Source organism: Squalius cephalus, assembly GCF_949319135.1.
Source record: "Squalius cephalus genome assembly, chromosome: 12".
NCBI lineage: Eukaryota > Metazoa > Chordata > Actinopteri > Cypriniformes > Leuciscidae > Squalius > Squalius cephalus.
In genome coordinates this window covers 31,185,551-31,204,661 of record NC_137133.1, presented here as the reverse complement: position 1 = coordinate 31,204,661, position 19,111 = coordinate 31,185,551, and the positions used below count along the sequence as shown (strand labels likewise).

The 19,111-nt window shown below is 39.1% G+C and overlaps 1 protein-coding gene across 1 annotated transcript in view; it reads left to right on the top strand.

Annotated features, from left to right (window-relative positions):
- slc35f1 (solute carrier family 35 member F1) overlaps window positions 1-19,111 on the top strand; it is a 92,298-nt gene that overhangs the window by 54,905 nt on the left and 18,282 nt on the right. The window contains exons 4-5 of the mRNA XM_079888527.1: window positions 9,896-10,055; window positions 10,888-11,044. Of these exons, the coding sequence (XP_079744653.1) occupies window positions 9,896-10,055; window positions 10,888-11,044 (317 nt within the window). The remainder of the gene's footprint in view (window positions 1-9,895; window positions 10,056-10,887; window positions 11,045-19,111) is intronic.

Sequence of the window (19,111 nt, the reverse complement as noted above, 5' to 3'; positions counted from 1 at the left end):
TCGACTGTTTGCCTCACGTTGCTTGTCATTTAATCTTCATTAAGGCGCTGTTAGTGCTGAAAGAGCCTTATTCACGTCACTGCTAATGGTGTTTGATTAGTGGCCAGAGGAGGTCTCAATGATTATTAGAGATTCCTACAGAGAAAAGGATCGATTTTTTTCACTTCTCACTCTTCTATTACCATCACCAACAGTCATTACAAGAGCCCTTGTGGATGCTAAGACTGACATCAACTATTTGTTAGAGAATGTGCTGGCATCCAGGCATATATTAGCCTAGTCTGCTCTACCATTAGACATTCAATGGGACATTCAGACAGGCTTTTATCAGGTGTGAAGGTGTAGCTGAGAGGATCAGCTCAATCAGGATCAGATCAATAAGGATTTTATAATGTGCACAAAAGAGTACACATCTTAAAACAATAGTGTGTTGTTGTTATTGATTTCTTTGTGATAAGATCCCACAGCATTATGATAGCATGTGACTACAGGTGAATACAGATGCTGTTCGATATTTATATGCCCCAAAACACAAACAACCACCACAGAGGCATCACTCGCATCACAAAATTTTGCTGGTATTGATTGCAACTTTTTAAAAAATGTACAGCCTCTAATTGCAGTATCTTTGGTCATTTTTATGCTTATTGCTTGAAAAAGGAGTTGTGGCAGAAATCACACATTTAAGTGGCTAAATTTGGTAACCAGTCCTACTCGACCCACTTTAAGTGGGTTTCGAACTGGTGTCTCTGGCGTGAGAGGCAGGCAAGCTAACAAGGACGCTAGAGACCACAGCCTCTAGCGCACCTCTTGAGGCAAGGGGAATGAGGTTTACACGCACAGCTCTTACTGGCCTACGTCCATTACACTCACCCCCCTAAACCTCACTCCCATCTGGGTCACGGCACCAAATGTATCGGTTCTACTCGACCCGCTCCGAGCGGGATTCACACCAGGGTTTCCGCTTTCGTCAGTCGCTAGTGCGCCTCTTGAGGCAAAGGGAGAGAGGTTTACATGCACAGCTCTTACTGGCCTACATAAAACAAAAATAATTATAATGCAAATCTCAAAGCTTCTCTATACAAGGCTCGAAATTGCGACCATTTTGGTCGCATATGCTCCTGAAATTTAATCTGTGCGACCTAAAAATATATTTGGGAGCATTTGTGCGAGTGCAAATAATGGTTGTGGTGCGACCTGTTTTCATTTCTCTAAAAAACGTTTGCAAATTACTTCACAGTGTGTACCTTATGTGCGCTGATACGCGATGGCCGGACCGTCATTCTATCCAACGTTATATAACCAATCCCGGGGTTTTTCCTGAATTGATTTTGTTTGGCGGCCGCCAAAGCCTTATTTGATCGGTGCGTGAGTGACTGCTGCGCTTGACGAGAGAAAGCCCCGGCCGCGCGCGCGCACTCTCGCGTCTTCAAACAACACGAGCGCTGTCTTGCTCTCTCTCCCTCGCGCATATTAACCAAAATCATTTGACACGATAGAAAAAGGGCGGAAGACCAAAGTTTCACGTGGAGCATTCGGAGATTTTTTTTTCTCCTAAATTACCGTGGAGTGTGAATTGTGCTAAAAAATAAACTACCGGGATAATCACACAACGCTTGCCGTAGACTACACGTCCACTAATGACACGTCCGATTCGCGAACTAATGACTCATTTGAACCGATTCACTTTAATGAATGGTTAAAACAACTGATCTGTCCAACACACTCACGAGACGTCTGAATCGGTGTATAACAAATCGGTAACACTTTACAATAATGTTCCACTTATTAAATTCTAGTTAACACAGTTAACATGTACTATTAATAAACTGGACTTTGTTAATTTTGTTAATGTTAATTTCAACATTTGGGCTACTAATAGCCTACATTATTGAATTTTTTTTAATTATTTGTTAACATAGTTAATGCACTGTGAAGTAACATTAATGAACAATGAACAGCTGTATTTTTATTAACTAAGATTAACAAAGATTAATACAGCATATTAATAGCAATAGAGTGCCAAGTGCCAAGCAAAAAAATGCAGGGACAGGTGTGTGGCAAACAAATCAGGTTCATCAGGTTCGATTATTAAGGCTTTTAATCGGCAGGATACGTCAAATATAACCATACTGTCTATGAATATAACACCGCATACACCATCGCCAAAGAAGAGCTTGCCTTCACTAAATTTATGTCAAATGACAAATCATGTGCCAATATCATCGGGGTGAGATGATATAGAGCCAGAAGACCAAATTTCAAATCTTGGCCACAGGATGAAATAAAATCTGTTAATATATAATTTGTAGTTGTGGTGCTCCTTAATTTTTGGTGGGTGCTCCTAAATTTTTGCTGGTGCTCCTAACTTTTTGAAGTTTTTTCCGAGCCCTGCTATACAATGAAACTGCATGATCACTGGCTGTCAAGTTTAGTTGCTGCTTAGATTTGTTTATTAAACACAGTAACACTATATATTAGCTCAGTATGAATCTAATCCATTTGCAGGCAACTTTACTTCTAGATGAACATGTTTTGCACATATATAATGAACTACTAAGTTGTTTGGGTCATGTCATATCTAGTCTTGGGCACCAGTCAGGACTACATCAAAATAATAGGTGTATGACGTCCCTGCAAACATGCACTTATTGGTTTTCAAGAGTCCAATTTTTTAAACGCGCCCACTGCGGCCAATCAGCAGGTACCGCCAGTTCAGCACTTCTCAAGTGCCTGCGCAGCACAACCTGTGCTGCTGACTTTAAAGCGTTATCTGTCTCTGTGTTCTCTGCCCAGCACAAAAGAGAATTAGAAGTTCAGTTCATTCTGTTCAGAGCCACTGGAGACTCCAGCGTCTCTGATCAGACAGTGGAGCCAGACGCAGATGCTGCTGGTCAGTCGAACGCTGAAACCCCGAAGCACGCCACCAGAGTTCTTAATTATTTACTGCATTGGTTTGCAACCAACTTTAGTGTAAATACTGTAGATGGGCGATGCTTTGTTGTAAAAAAAACGATGTTAGATGAGCAAGCTTGAATTGCAACAGGAAATGTAGGAAAATGTCTCATTACAGAATTTAATAACTGTTGGTTTAAAACTGTTAGGGAATATGATTAAATGTGTTATTTTTTTAATCATAATCACACCACATTAATGTTAAATTGACATGGTAAAAGTAATATATTTTTTATGATAATTTAAAATAATATCAATTAATTTGAGTGTTTAAGTGAACTTGTGAGCTATATTGTATTTTATAATGTCATTACATTACAATGTCATTACAACTAAAATAGTTGGTAAACTTGAGTGCAAGGTCTCCTCGATTCAAGTTGTTTTTCTTTTATTTAATAAACCAAAAACAGGCTGCATATCATTGGATGGAAATAGCAACATTTGTTTGGAACGGAGTCAGATTTATAACAGGAACCGCACTGATGACAAACAGCAAGACACTGAAAAACTTCAGATTCCTGCATTGACACTCATTATAACACACTCCAGTGAACTGAAACCTCCTGCTTGAAATTTCCTCTGTTAGATGCATTTATTAAATAAACAGATTATTTTATCTAAAGCGACTTACCAGCGAGGAACACTACAACATTAGTGATTTCATCAGGGGACAGGTGACATTAGGTGCACAAAAAGTTTCAAAGTTTGCCAGAAAAGTACAAGCTATAATGTTGAGATTGCGTTATAAAAATGTACCATAGTACCCTCCAAAATACCATTGGCATTTGTGCTATTTAAGCTTAAATATTATTTCACAAATATGTTTCATATCATGTTTTTGTGTTGTTTATAATATGTTCTTTTCCAATTTTATTAAAGTGATGTGTATATATATATATATATATATATATATATATATTCCAGCCTATATATATATAAGGCTGGAATTGTCAGGTTCTGTAAGAGAGAGAGAGGACCCATACGCAGAACGAACGTGAAGGGAAGTTTTATTAACACTGTAGACAGGGCACAACAAGGAGAGTGAGGTGTGAAATAGTTCAAACAGTAGGGCAAGGCAGATGACACGACGACAGGCAGGAAGAATGATCACAGAAACCAAAACTGGGGTGACGAAGAGCTTGAAGACTGCAGAAGAAGAGGCCAGCACCAGGTGGGATGATGGTGTGGAAAACAAACAGGAACACAAGGATCCAGAGGCTTGATGATCTCTTCGATGTGGAAGGTGGTACAGTCTAGCTGTCAGACAGTGGGGTTCAATGGTCAGTAAATCTCAGGATGCAAGGCCGGGCAGGGACACACACAAGACTCACAATGAACAAGAAAAGACAAGATAAACAGACAAGGCACAAGAGTATAATTAAATAGGCAAATAAGGAATTAAAACTAAAACAGAACAAAGACTAGAAGAAAAAGAAAAGAGCTAGGACTAAAACAAAGTGAACTTGCAATCAAAAAATAAATAAAACAAAATAACTAACTTATAGGGAACTAGAAACTGGAGAAGATAACCTAGAGAAGAAATAAAACTAAAAGAGAGAAAAACAAAGCAAAGCCTAACTAGAACAAAACATGAAGGAAAAAGCAAAAGGATACACAACTGCTAGAAACGATCAAATACTCAACTAGACCAGGAACTATGTTTAACCATACAAAAGGCAGGCAAACAAGACTACACCACAAAGCACACAAAACGAACCAGCAAAGACATGAGGGAAAAAGGCACAATATAAAGGGACCAGAGCACACGAGGAACAGGTGAGCACAATTATTGAAACGAGGGCAAGATGTGGACTAAACAAGGGGGCGTGGTAACAGGAAACAAGGAGGCAGGACAAGAGGAGCACATGGCAAACACAAACAAAGACAGAGCCATGTGCTCAGACACAAGACAAACAAGGAAACATTAAACAGTGACAAAACAGACAAGACTGTCAGAGCAGGACCCTTACAGTACCCCTCCCCCAATGGACGCCTCCTGGCGTCCAAACTAGCCAATGGAGTCGAAGGAGGTACTATCTGGAAGGGTGGGTGGAATGGAGACCTGGAAGCCCCATACTGGCCAGGAAACACAGAGGGTGGAACTGGGTGGGTGGGAATAGGACCGGGTAAAAAGTTCAAGGTTGACCAGGGAGGCACTGGCTTAGGGAAACTGAGATGACCATGAAAAACAGAGGGTGGGATAAGAGGGGTGGGGACACGGTTAGTGGGGCCTCTAAAAACAGGCACCCTCTCTACTGGTGAGGACTTCTTACTGAACTTGGTGTCGGGGGCAGACTTGGACTTGGGAATAAACTCAGGGACAGTCTCTGTGGGCATGGCATGACTGTCAAATGACTCCAAGGTGGCCTCCATAGCCTTAATGGGCAGGTTAGAGTACTCAGGGAAGGCCTCTGTGGCCAGAACAGGAACAATCTCTGGAAAAACACAATCAAAAACAGGAACAGTCTCTGAGAGCACGACATGACTGACAGGATCAACTTCTGTTGGCATGACCTGACTGGTTAGCAGCTCAGATAGGGCCTCCGTGGCCATAGCAGGCAGATTAGAATGCTCTGGGCAGGCCTCTGTAGGCTCTGAGGAGACATGACTGACAAGACAGGCTCCTGTGGGCCTAACACAGCTGAGTAGAACCTCAGGGGTGGCCTCTGTGGCCAAAACAGGCAAAACAGGATGCTCTGGAATGGTCCCCGTGGCCAACACAGGAACAGGCTCGGGGGACATGACATGACTAGTATGATTGCCCTCCTCAGATGTGACAGGACTAACAGGTGGTTCTGGTAAAGTTACACTGACAGTCTCTGATTCCTTCACTAGGCCAAAGACTACTGGTGAAGTAGGCAGCTTTGGGTGTGGTTCCACCAGACTATGTGCTTCTGGGACCACTGGATATGGGACCATTGGAGTCGGATCCTCCAGGACCACTGGATTTGTGACCTCCTGACTCTGGTCCTCCAAGACCATATAACTTAGGGCCTCTTGATTCAAGTCCCCCTGGAGCACTGGACTCGGGGCCTCCTGACTCGGGTCCTCTTGGATCACTAGACTCGGGGCCTCCTGACTTGGACCCTCTTGGATGACTGGACTTGGGGTCTCCTGACTCGGGACCTCCCGGACCAATGGGCTTAGGACCTTCTTACTACAAGGAGTGTAAAACGGCACAATATGGGCCCTCCTAGGCTTCTGCTTTCGGGGGCACGACAATGCACGATCGACCGATTCTAAGGTGAATGCAGTAAACTTGACTGCCCTTGGGGTGACTGCTGCTATCCTGTCGGGCTCTGGAAGGACTGGAGCGGGCTCGGGCTCTGGCAGGACTGGAGCGGGCTCGGGCTCTGGAAGGACTGGAGCGGGCTCGGGCTCTGGAAGGACTGGAGCGGGCTCGGGCTCTGGAAGGACTGGAGCGGGCTCGGGCTCTGGAAGGACTGGAGCGGGCTCGGGCTCTGGAAGGACTGGAGCGACTGCCTCAAACTTAACCACCTCTGAAGTAACTGCAGCTGTCTTGTCTGATTTAGGGGTGACTGCAGCAGTCTGGGCTGCCCTCCTCCTTCTCAATCGTCGCTTGAGCGTGGGAGTCAGTGTAGAATCCTGAGCTTTACTTAAGGTAAGAGGGGTGTGATGGTCCCTGAAGACAGATTCTGGAGGTGTTGTCGTCTTCCCCTCTTTGCGAAAACACAGGTATCTGGAGAAGCCCCAGAAATCCAAACTCCTCAGCAGCTCCATCTCCCACTGAGGTAGTGGGTCATCCAGACAGAGGTTAAATACATCCTTAAGGGCTGCGTCATTATAATCAAGGCCCCTGGCCATTGTCCAGAAAAATTGGGCAAAGGACTGAACATCCCTTCCCTCCTGGCGAAGTGATCCCAGCCCACGCTGGAGAGCCTTTCTCTCCCGGGCAGTAGTAGGAGGAACTATCTTGAAACTCATTCCGCTGGGTCCTGTGTGGCTGGTTCGTTATGTCAGGTTCTGTAAGAGAGAGAGAGGACCCATACGCAGAACGAACGTGAAGGGAAGTTTTATTAACACTGTAGACAGGGCACAACAAGGAGAGTGAGGTGTGAAATAGTTCAAACAGTAGGGCAAGGCAGATGACACGACGACAGGCAGGAAGAATGATCACAGAAACCAAAACTGGGGTGACGAAGAGCTTGAAGACTGCAGAAGAAGAGGCCAGCACCAGGTGGGATGATGGTGTGGAAAACAAACAGGAACACAAGGATCCAGAGGCTTGATGATCTCTTCGATGTGGAAGGTGGTACAGTCTAGCTGTCAGACAGTGGGGTTCAATGGTCAGTAAATCTCAGGATGCAAGGCCGGGCAGGGACACACACAAGACTCACAATGAACAAGAAAAGACAAGATAAACAGACAAGGCACAAGAGTATAATTAAATAGGCAAATAAGGAATTAAAACTAAAACAGAACAAAGACTAGAAGAAAAAGAAAAGAGCTAGGACTAAAACAAAGTGAACTTGCAATCAAAAAATAAATAAAACAAAATAACTAACTTATAGGGAACTAGAAACTGGAGAAGATAACCTAGAGAAGAAATAAAACTAAAAGAGAGAAAAACAAAGCAAAGCCTAACTAGAACAAAACATGAAGGAAAAAGCAAAAGGATACACAACTGCTAGAAACGATCAAATACTCAACTAGACCAGGAACTATGTTTAACCATACAAAAGGCAGGCAAACAAGACTACACCACAAAGCACACAAAACGAACCAGCAAAGACATGAGGGAAAAAGGCACAATATAAAGGGACCAGAGCACACGAGGAACAGGTGAGCACAATTATTGAAACGAGGGCAAGATGTGGACTAAACAAGGGGGCGTGGTAACAGGAAACAAGGAGGCAGGACAAGAGGAGCACATGGCAAACACAAACAAAGACAGAGCCATGTGCTCAGACACAAGACAAACAAGGAAACATTAAACAGTGACAAAACAGACAAGACTGTCAGAGCAGGACCCTTACAGGAATATACTACATGACTTTTGTTCAGATTTTTGCCAAGACAGCATCCAAGTGTGCTTGGCTCGTTTTTTCTTTTGTGCTTCAAGAAACAGTTACTTTGTTTTTGCTTCACCAACAACAGTGTTTTTAAACACAATACCTAGTTGCTGAATGATTCCGTGTTGGAATGATTCAATTTGAGTTAATGATTCAGTTCCTTTTTGAATCAGCGTTTTTGTACTAATGATTTAATGAACGATTCAATGACTCACTCATTAGGTCACTTGTCGCCAACTACTGTGGCGTATTGATGTAACAGTCTTTTCCATCTATCTAATAAAACTGGAAACTTGGTACAATAAAAAAGAGGGATTAAAATGGCTGGTGTGATTTTAATTTATATAATAATTTAATATAGTTTACAGTATTAACAATGATTAGTAGTAATCAAGGTTTTGCTGTTGTCAAAGTAAAGTCAATATGCAAGTATAACAGAACAACAGAAAATTAGATTAAATGTCAATTTCATAGGGTAAATCATATACACACGCAGCCCACCTTTCTCAGTTGTTAAACCTTACATTGTGTACAGGATGAGTCAAATGAAGTCACAAACAGAGACATAGTAAGTGACTGATGAACAAGCCAGAGGCTTGTGCAGAGCTAATGCATTTTCAGCTCTAAATTGGAAAAAACATTTTCACATTTTCAACATTTTCTAGCGTGATAGCTTGTTTGATGAGGTCAGTCGGGTTGCTGCTCATGCCACACTGGAGTTCATCACGCTATGCTCTTCTCTGTGTGAGGAGATGCTTCCCGCCTCCCAAACTTTTGCATGCTGTTTCCCCCTGTGGATCACAACGAGTGTATTTTAACATTTTTATATAGACCGTAATGAGGTTACACAACGGCTCATCAATATTAATATGCAGTCATGCCGAACCATACGATGGAGCCGCTCTTTAAAACATTTGCCTATTAAGAGTAGATGATTGCTTGTTATAGATGGTCATGGTGTTGGCTGAGGTCCAGAATGCAAATGTCCTTACTAATTCTGCTTATATATTCTCTTCTCCTTCTCCTGTTCTCCCGTTCGTGTTATTGGCTGGGCCAAAAAAAAAAAAAAAAAAAAAAGAGTTTTAACGCATGTCTCTGATCTTAGTGCATAAATAGAGGCGTTGTATGAATTTCAAGGCCTCATTATATCTCTTGTGTGTCCTTCAGTCATTGAGAACTCATGAAAAATGTATTTGCACTAAACTTTTTAATACCTTACTAGAGGAATATTATCAGATTGGAGCTGAAAATTGGACTGTCTATCAATCGTTCTATCAATCGTTTTATCAGATTGCCCACACTTCCATAGGAAGCTGGATTGGAATGAAAGGAAGTGTTCTTAAATACTGTATAATGAACAATTAAAAAAAATTGATTAAATAAATAAGTCTTTGTTAAACCAAACTTTACTTTTCTAGTCGAAATTACGGTAACACTTTAGTTTAGGGTCCAGTTCTCACTATTAACTAGTTGCTTATTAACATGCATATTACTTGGATATTGGCTGTTTATTAATACTTATAAAGCACATATTAATGCCTTATTCTGAATAACCATATTCTGTATCCCTTAATCAGACCCAATACCTAAACTAAACAACTACCTTACTAACTATTAATAAGCAGTAATTAGGAGTTTATTGATGCAAAAGTCGTAGTTAATAGTTAGTTAATAGTGAGAATTGTACCTTAATCTAAAGTGTGACTGTTTATTTACATTTATATGAAGTTTCAATTATATTACATTACATTTTTGTTCTGCATCCCGTATGTTTTCTCAATTCAAATCCAGGAATTGACTCAGAATTTAAAAGGCATTTGTAAGCTTTTTTAACATTTTGCATGAACATGTTTCCCTTTGAGGTTTATGTTTTAGATTTTTATTGAATTCTTCAATTTGTTCCCCAGCTGCTGGACTGCTTCGTGATCCCCGTGGTGTTGCTGCTGTCGTGGTTCTTCCTGTTAGTCAGGTATAAAGCACTGCACTTTGTGGGTGTGGGCGTGTGTCTCCTGGGCATGGGCTGCATGGTGGGCGCAGACGTCCTGGTAGGCCGACAACAAGGCCTCGGTAAGTCCTCATCCCTACACCAGTTTCAAGGCACACCCTGAATATTAACCCACACAATAACCCTCTCTCCTTTCCCCTGGGTGGTGTTTTGTTTCTCGAGCAGCCACAGTCCAGACGTTACATCAGTGTAAAGCACTGCCCAATCCTCTCGAGAACCCAGGATCATGCAGATTGATTCAGTTTAAGAGTCAGTTATTAAATATGAATGAACAGTAGGGGCTTGTCCGTATACACACACAGCTTTCCCCAAGGAGCGGTCTAATGAAAAACATACTAATTTGCAGCAATTATGCTGTTGTTAGAGTTGTCTGAGAATAATTTACCCACCACTGAGTAAGTGTTTACATTTATGCATTTGGCGGATTGCTTTTATCCAAAGCGACTTGCAGTGAATTCAAGGTATACATTTTATAGGTGTGTGTGTTCCCTTAGAAATTTAACCCTTGTCTTTTGCATTGCTTTACCTGTTGAGCTACAGATTATTATTATTATTATTATTATTTTCATTGTCATTGTTTTTTTGAGCCTAAAATGTACTTTTCAGCAAAGAAAAAAGATAAACAATTTATGATTATAAATATTATTTTACTTATATTTATTTATTTATTAATATATCATTCCTATTATTAAAATAATGTTTTATTATTTATTTTACAGGAAAATTAGTATTTGAGCACCTTGACTATGGATCTATGATTTTCTAAGAAAAAAAAAAAGTTTCAGAATGAACAAATATTTGCATGCAGCATGTTTAGTTAGGGTTTTAGCATATATAACCAGTAAGTGCATGGATTGTATTATCTAATATTTGACTCGTGTCTGTTTCATACAGGGGACCATAAACTCTTAGGGGATCTATTGGTTCTTGCTGGGGCGACGCTCTATGGCATCTCCAATGTTTGTGAGGAGTTCATTGTGAAGAACCTGAGCCGGGTCGAATTCCTGGGAATGATGGGTCTCTTTGGCTCCTTCTTCAGTGGTATCCAACTGTGAGTCTCTTACTCTTAACAGTCTATGGGCCCTATTTTAACGATCTAAGCGCATGGTCTAAAGCGCACGGTGCAAGTGCACTTAGGGCGTGTCCGAATTCACTTTTGCTAGTTTAACGACGGGGAAAATGGTCGGCGCCCCAGGCGCATGGTCTAAAAGGGTTGTCCCTATTCTCATAATGAGTAATGAGTAGCTTTTATCGTCATCTAATACTCACGTCATCGTCTAATACTCGCACCATCAAAATTTTGATTTAATAATACTAGTAATTTAATAACACTGTTAAATATAGTCTTTAGCAAATCTCAAAATGAACATCCATTTTTAATACTGTACATTCTAAAGGTTTAATGCTTAACTCTTTCCCCCCCAGTGTTTTTGAAAAAGTTGCCAGCCAGTGGCACCATTTTTGTTCATTTTTAGAAAAATGTCATGGCCCCCAGAATATTTTGTTGTATGAATATCTGAACATGCAATATATCAAAAGAAAGAAAAGACCCTCTGCTTTTAAACAAAAAACTGTTTTATTCTAGCTTAATGCATTATTATTTTATCAACACTTGAATGTAGGTATGTTTCATAAAAAAAGCAATATTTTGAGCAAAAAGCTGAGAAAATTGTATTTTTGTCAAAGACTTATTCTGGATCGGATTCAGAACTATGATCAAAACATAGGAGTAGATCAAGCCCATCAACACTCAGAAAGTTTCACAGTCGTTTCCTCTTCATGGGTTCAACATTTCATTCAGTAACGTAGGGCAGTTTTGATTTATATGCTGTTTAATGTTGATGATCGCGTTATTTTATATGGATCTGTGTACATATGCTATTGCTTGTTTCTACTTCTTCTTCACATGTCTTTTGATCTACTCTTATAGAAGATGTGTCATAGTGCACACACCGTATAACAGTGAAAACATGGAAAGCTGGAAAAGTCTGGCGGGGTTTGATTTTTGTGGGGTGGTGTAACAGAGACAGGGGTGCCACAAAGAGGCCCCAACAGCAGCAGCACCACTGCTCTGAATGTACCGGCAGATGGAGGCGAAAAAATGAAGTGACGTGATGATGAGGTCAAAAGTTCAGTGTTTAATCCAATAGGTGCAACTGGTATTTACAGTGAAAATCCAAAGAAGAAAAAAAAACTAATCAAACAGAGCAATAACTCCCAAACACTCACTCTACGAGCTTTTTAACCACACTGAGGCGCCTTCTTAAAAAGGCTAAGCCCCTCCTACTTGGACCAAACCATTTGGTAATTAAAGATAATAAAAGACATTTAAAGAAGACAAATCAAAATAGATTTAACAGTAACAAAGAGATAAACAGTTTGAATAATATAAAAATATATAAACATTTAAAACAAAACAATTCAATTAATTATTAATGTTGAACAACATTTATCAAAGAATCAAACAGAACTCCAATCTCCCCCTCACACATGACAACAATTAACTGTGCCTATTGGCGGGAAAGAGACATTCAAAATGGTGGCAGTTCCTGTGACCGGGTTTCGTCTGTTTGGTAAAGTAAAATGTTCCTATACGTAAGTATGACAATTTATTATTATGTAAGAGGTTAATTGAAATCAATAAACATATAACATGGTTACCGGTCTTGTTTGAGTTCTTTACAATATATAAATCAACAACGAGAAATTAATAACTCAGTAAATGAAAAAAGGGCATGGTGAAGACAGGTACAACACGAAACAATACACAATCAGTGACACACATATATCTGCGTTAACTGGTGTAAAACTATGCGCAAAACAGATGTGTTAAGATGTTAGTGTGAAAGTATCTGTATGTATGCATTTTCTCAGTTCAGTGTCATACTAAGAGTCTTTTCCAAAATAAGAGTCTCTAGTCACAGATCCTCACTGTGACAGGTGGTATAATACCCCTTTTTACAAGATGTAAAATGAGTCTCTGATGTCCCCAGAGTGTGTATGTGAAGTTTTAGATCAAAATACCCCACAGATCATTTTTTATAGCATGTTAAAATTGTCCCTTTTTGAGGGTGGGCAAAAACGCATAGTTTTGTGTGTGTCTCTTTAAATGCAAATGAGCTGCTGCTCCTGGCACAGAGGGCGGAGCTTCAAGAGCTTGTGTGTGTTAGCAGGCAGCTTGCAGACACGCACTAAAATGTCAGAAACTGTACTGCCTTTTATGTTCAAACCAAAGTCGGACAATAATGGAGAAACTTAAGAGGAAGTGACAACATGTAGAAGGCAACAGGACGTTTCTGAATGGTTAGTTGATGAATTTATGTAGCTGATGTGGAGTTAACTATCTCCAAGTCATTGATTAGCATATTCTTTCATGATAATCTATAAATGACTTGTGTGGGAACTGTTGTAATATGTCTACAGTGACATGCTATTGCATTTGTGTTACGTACTGTACTGCAATAAATGTGAAAAGACGACAGCTTGAGCAGACTCACAAATGTGCTCTATACTACAACAACTCTTCCTCTTCTCAACACTGCTTGCATGTTCCTGGGGGAGGGGTTTATGTAAATTTTAGGGTTTGTGATGTCACTAACCCGGGAGGAAGCTTGTGTAGTCCCTACCAGCCGTTTGTTGTAGTCCTTAAAAAGCTATTTCTGTAAAAGAAAATATCTCCCTTTTCTTTGAACTTTGAGTGTTGTAACTTCGCAGATGTTGTTTATTCTCAAACAGCAACATTACACACTAACTAAAGTTAGAAAAGTGAAATCATAATCAACCACCCCTTTAATTTTATTTAACTTTTTATTTCTCATTTATTTAGAAAAAGTGTAGAATTTTAATGTCTGCTATTTAACAATTATTGAAAATAATTATAGTTCAACAGTTCCTAGAATAGTATAGACACAAAATAGCTGCCAAAACCCAAAGAGCGCTGGGCCGTTAGGTCTGGATGCGCCGCCATCTTTAATAGCTAAAGAGCTATTTTCCCACGTGTTGCTTTTTTCGATGTATTGATTGGTGTAATTTTCTGTACAGCATCATGGCTAATGTAGTTTTTCACTAGGAATTCTGTTAAATACAATTATTTTAAAAATAAGCTGAAATAATGCGAATCAACAGAATTTAACAGTCAAATACCATGGATTAACAACCTCGTAGCTCACAGTAGGTCTGTTGCTAAAGGTTTAAAAGTTATCGTTCAAAATCAATTTCCCTATGGAGAAAATTAATAGAGTTTTTACATCCGGAACCCGACTGTAGGCTTATTGGCATCAACCAGATTATCTCTGCATATTATACTGTCAGTGGAATAAAAGCATTTTGGGCCCATATGGGTGTAGTTTTACCAAGACATTTAGATATTTACCAAGGCTAACCAGCCCCCCCCCATTGGTTTCTCCAGCCTATGATGTAAACTAAAGGCTATAGTCCATCATAATTGTGCCATTGAATAAGACCCTTTACTCCAAGTTCCTGCAGGTAACCTTCACATGGTTTTAACAGAAATGTAATGATTTTTCTAGTAATTGCGAGTTACCTGCTAACCCACAATCACTCGCTGTCAGCCGCAGATCCTCCTCACAGTTTGACGTTTACACAGCCTGCATGTCTAACTATCATTTCCACCAAAGCTGTTTGGATCTCCGACACCACATTTCCCAGCTACTTCCAAGCACGAGTCAGCTGGAAGGTTTTCGTCTCCATTCTTTTTTTATCCATCTGCAAACGAGGCACATTTGGACCGCCTGCGTCCCCCAGCAAGCGTACGGCAGCTCCAGCTGGAGTCGAATTTACCAGCTCCTCTCTCTCATCTAACACCTTTATTCCCCCGGTGTCGAAGCTTCAGTGTGCTTTAACATCTATATTTGCTGCGTATTTACATAAACGCCAACGACACAGTTTATCCATGCCAGCTGGGTGTAATTATGCTGAAAGGCATTCATATCTGACAGCAGGCTGGAATTGTGGACGAAGTCCTGCTTCCACTTAGTCTCACTGCTTTATAAAGGGCTCTGGAGGAAGCAGCGTGACAAGCCCACTGGATCTAGAATATTCTCTTTCATTCTGTGGCTGCATCAGATAGTTTCATCTGCAGGGTTCAAGATGCACCTCTAGACGCTTTCGGCCGATGAGACTGTATCCTTGGCAACAGATCATCAGACCAGTCCTGTGACGGTATCACACGGGGCCAGAGGATTGTTTCCCGCTCGGCTTTAACTGTGTGTGGGGGTGGGGTGGGGTGGGGGGTGGGATGACCTCCCTTACGAAAAAGAAGTTTATTCAAGTGTTCTATTAGTATACTTCTTTTAAACTAAAAATAAGAAAGTATACTTTCAGTCTACATTTTATATACTTCTCAAAAATATACTTTATGTACTTCTCAGAAATATACTTAAAATTACACTTAAGTGTACTTGACTTGTGTACTTGATACTGAGAGAAAAGTGTATTTGGCCTGTACTTGAACTCAATATTTTGATCGAGATATACTTAAAAGTATAATTAAGTATTCAAAGTATACTTGGCTTGTAGTTGTGTTTACTCTTTTGATCGAGTAGCCTATTAAATATACTTTTTTTTACATAGTTTTCATATACAGGCTTATGAAACTTACATTGTTTGAAAATATTGATTAGAAGATTGATATAAAACAGATATGTTTCCAATTCTGCGTATCTGAATTCCTGTGTAGGCTAGTCCACTGGTAGTGTATAGGAATTTACTCTAAGTCTACTTTTCCCACCATTGACTGAATTTACCAGCTATTCATGTTTTCACTGTTATACGGTAGGGGGCGCTATGACACATCTTCTAGTACAGAATCTCCGGATCAAAACAGGAGAAGAAGCTGAAACAAGTGATAGGCCCTGTCCCAAATGGCACACTTCATATACACTTTCGGTCTTGTGGACTTACAATGGCTGCCGCGTGCGCGTGCCAGTTAAGTCCGCGAGACCGTAGGGTGTACCATTTGTCATTTTAGGCCTAAGAAGGGTGCTCGCGAGCGCCCCCTTTGCGGTCGATATGCACCCTCGATGCACACTTTTTCCGAGCCCGCACTGATGCGGACTCCGCAGCAGACTTCTTCCCGACAGTCAAAGCGGCATTACGTCACGAAAGTGCGGACTCGTAGGAAGACCACGAGTGCTTAGTGTTCCATTTGAGACAGGGCCATAGAAGATTGCTCACTCCAATGTAAAATAACGTGATCATCAAACATTAAACAGCATGTAAATCAAAACTGCTTAATATTACCAAATGAAATGTAGCGTAACCCATGAAGAGAAATGACTGTGAAGCTTTGCCTTTCTTTATGAAACTTACCGACATTCAAGTGTTGATAAAAAAGGATGTATGAAGCTAAAAAAATGTTTTTAAAATTAAAGTACAGTTAAAGGTATTTTTCAAGAATAAAAAATAATATCTACATTTGAACATAGTATGCTAGTATACTGCAAGTGCAAAAATAATTTATAAATAGTAAACTATGAGTATAATGTTATGTTCACTTAAAGAAAACTTACAAGTATTGTATAAGTAACTTGCAGTATAAACTACTAAACTAGTAGTTTACTGAGAGTGCACTTCAGTGTGTACTTTCATAAACTAAAAAATGTACTACTTGTATTAAAATAGTAAACTACTAGTATAAGTGCATTTGTAGTACAGATGCATTACAAATGTGAAACCTAGTTGTGTACTTAAAGTTTACTATACTCTTACACTTATAGTACACTTAAAGTATACTTTTATATACTAAAAGTGGGCCAATTTAGTCCCAAGCAGTATTGAAATAATACACTTACAAGTTTACTACAAGTACACATTGATATTAGTATACTTACTACATAAAGTATGCTTAACCCTTGTGCATCAATTTAAAAAAGTTACTCATAGGTCCAAAGAGGACAAAAATGTCCATGTCAAAAAACGGTCATAAAAAGTTGAAGCTTGGGAGCACAGACTTAACTTTGGTATCATTTTAAAGAATACCCTTGGCAGATTATTGCTGAAGTTAAATTTTTTTTATAAGTAAATCCAAAAAAAAGTTATATAGGTTTAAGTTTATGAAAATTATTTATGAATATTATTTTATATAAAATATATATTTTATGAAACAAGTTGAACTCTAAAACGGCTAGAAAATCAAAGCCATAAATCTAAATAAGTTGTGTTCCAAATTTGAGGTTGATATCTCAAAAAATGAGCTTTCAGTAAGATTTTGTTTGGGCGCAGTACCAGACTTTCCCCATTGGATCCCAGCAAAACTCCTCTGGTCACACAGTGATTGGCTTTGTTATTTGCAGTTGAGTTTTTCTCTATCAATACTACAAACACACACATGCACACAAACAATTTTTTTTTTATATAACACACATACCAACCACACTCTGACATCCATACCAACACACCCACACAATTATCATTGCATAATTTATCCAACTGGCTCTATAATAGCTCAAAATTCATGCAGTTAACAGAAACAAAAAAACAAAAACTTACTCATAGGTCCAAAAGGGACAAAAATGTCCAAGTCAAAAAACTCTCATAAAAATGTTATGCTTGGGAGCAAATACTTAAGTTTGGTCTCATTTTAAAGAAGACCCTTGGCAGATTGTTGTTGAAGTGAAAAAAGTGAAAAATGTGCAACCAAATTTTTTTTTATAGAAGTTTAAGTTTATGAAAAATATTTATGAACATTATAATCAATATTTTATATAAAATATATATAAGTATTTTGTGTAACTAGTGCAACATTTTTTTTTTTCAAATTAAATGGGGGTGAAATAGTAAAATTACAATAAAAATAGACACCTGTGCCAAAACTAATGCAGTTAACATAAAAAAAATAAAAAAACTTACTCATAGGTCCAAAAGGGACAAAAATGTCCAAGTCAAAAAACTCTCATAAAAATGTTATGCTTGGGAGCAAATACTTAAGTTTGGTCTCATTTTAAAGAAGACCCTTGGCAGATTGTTGTTGAAGTGAAAAAATTGAAAAAAAGTGCAACCAAAAAAATGTTATAGAAGTTTAAGTTTATGAAAAATATTTATGAACATTATAATCAATATTTTATATAAAATATATATTTTATGAAACATTTGGAACTCTAAAACTGATATAAATTCAAAGCCATAAATCTAAACAGGTTGTGTTCCAAATTTGAGGATGATATCTCAAAAAATGAGCTTTCAGTAAGATTTTGTTTGGGCGCAGTACCAGACTTTCCCCATTGGATGCCAGCAAAACTCCACTGGTGAACACAGTGATTGGATTTTCGATTTGCAGTTGAGTTTTTCTCTCTCAAATATTACAAGCACACACATGCACACAAACACATTTTTTTTTTATAACACACATACCAACCACACTTAGACATCCATACCAACAAACCCACACAATTATCGTTGCATAATTTATCCAGTTGGCTCTATAATATGCCGAAGCAGAAAACAGGAATAAAGCGAGTATTTGCTTTATAGGCCTAACCTGAAAAAATGGCACCATCTGATAAAAAATGGTAAAAATGTCAATTTTGAAGCCTTGCCAACAGAATGAAAGCCTATTAAAAAGATTGCATCATTTTATAGTTAAACGGCACAGGGATTAAAAAATGCAGTTTTAATGGGTTTCAATGGGGACATTTTTGTCCTTAAGGTCCTGAGAGGAAGTATTTTGTGTAACTAGTGCAAAATAGATTTTTTAAAGAAAATTATGATGAAATAGTAAAATTCCAATAAAAATACACACCCGTGCCAAATTTTATGCAGTTAGCATTAACACAGGCAAAGTGATCAAAAAAACAAAACTGAAAAAGCCAAAAATGTCCTCAAGGATGCACAAGGGTTAATATACTTGAACATTACTTAAGTATACTTCATAAAATGAACTTGAAGTATACTTCTTTTTCATGAGGGCTGTCATTGTGAGTAAGTCGGAAAAGCTCAAACAGAACCAGGCGTGTGTCACTAGATTCCCTCGGACTGTTCCGGGGAGATTGACCGCTCTTTTCTCAGGCTGGGTGGATTTGTCACTCTGCCCGTTGTTGCTGAGTTCACCCACCTGCCAAAATGAAGCATGCTGTCGAGACTTCGGTGCTGTTTATCTTTT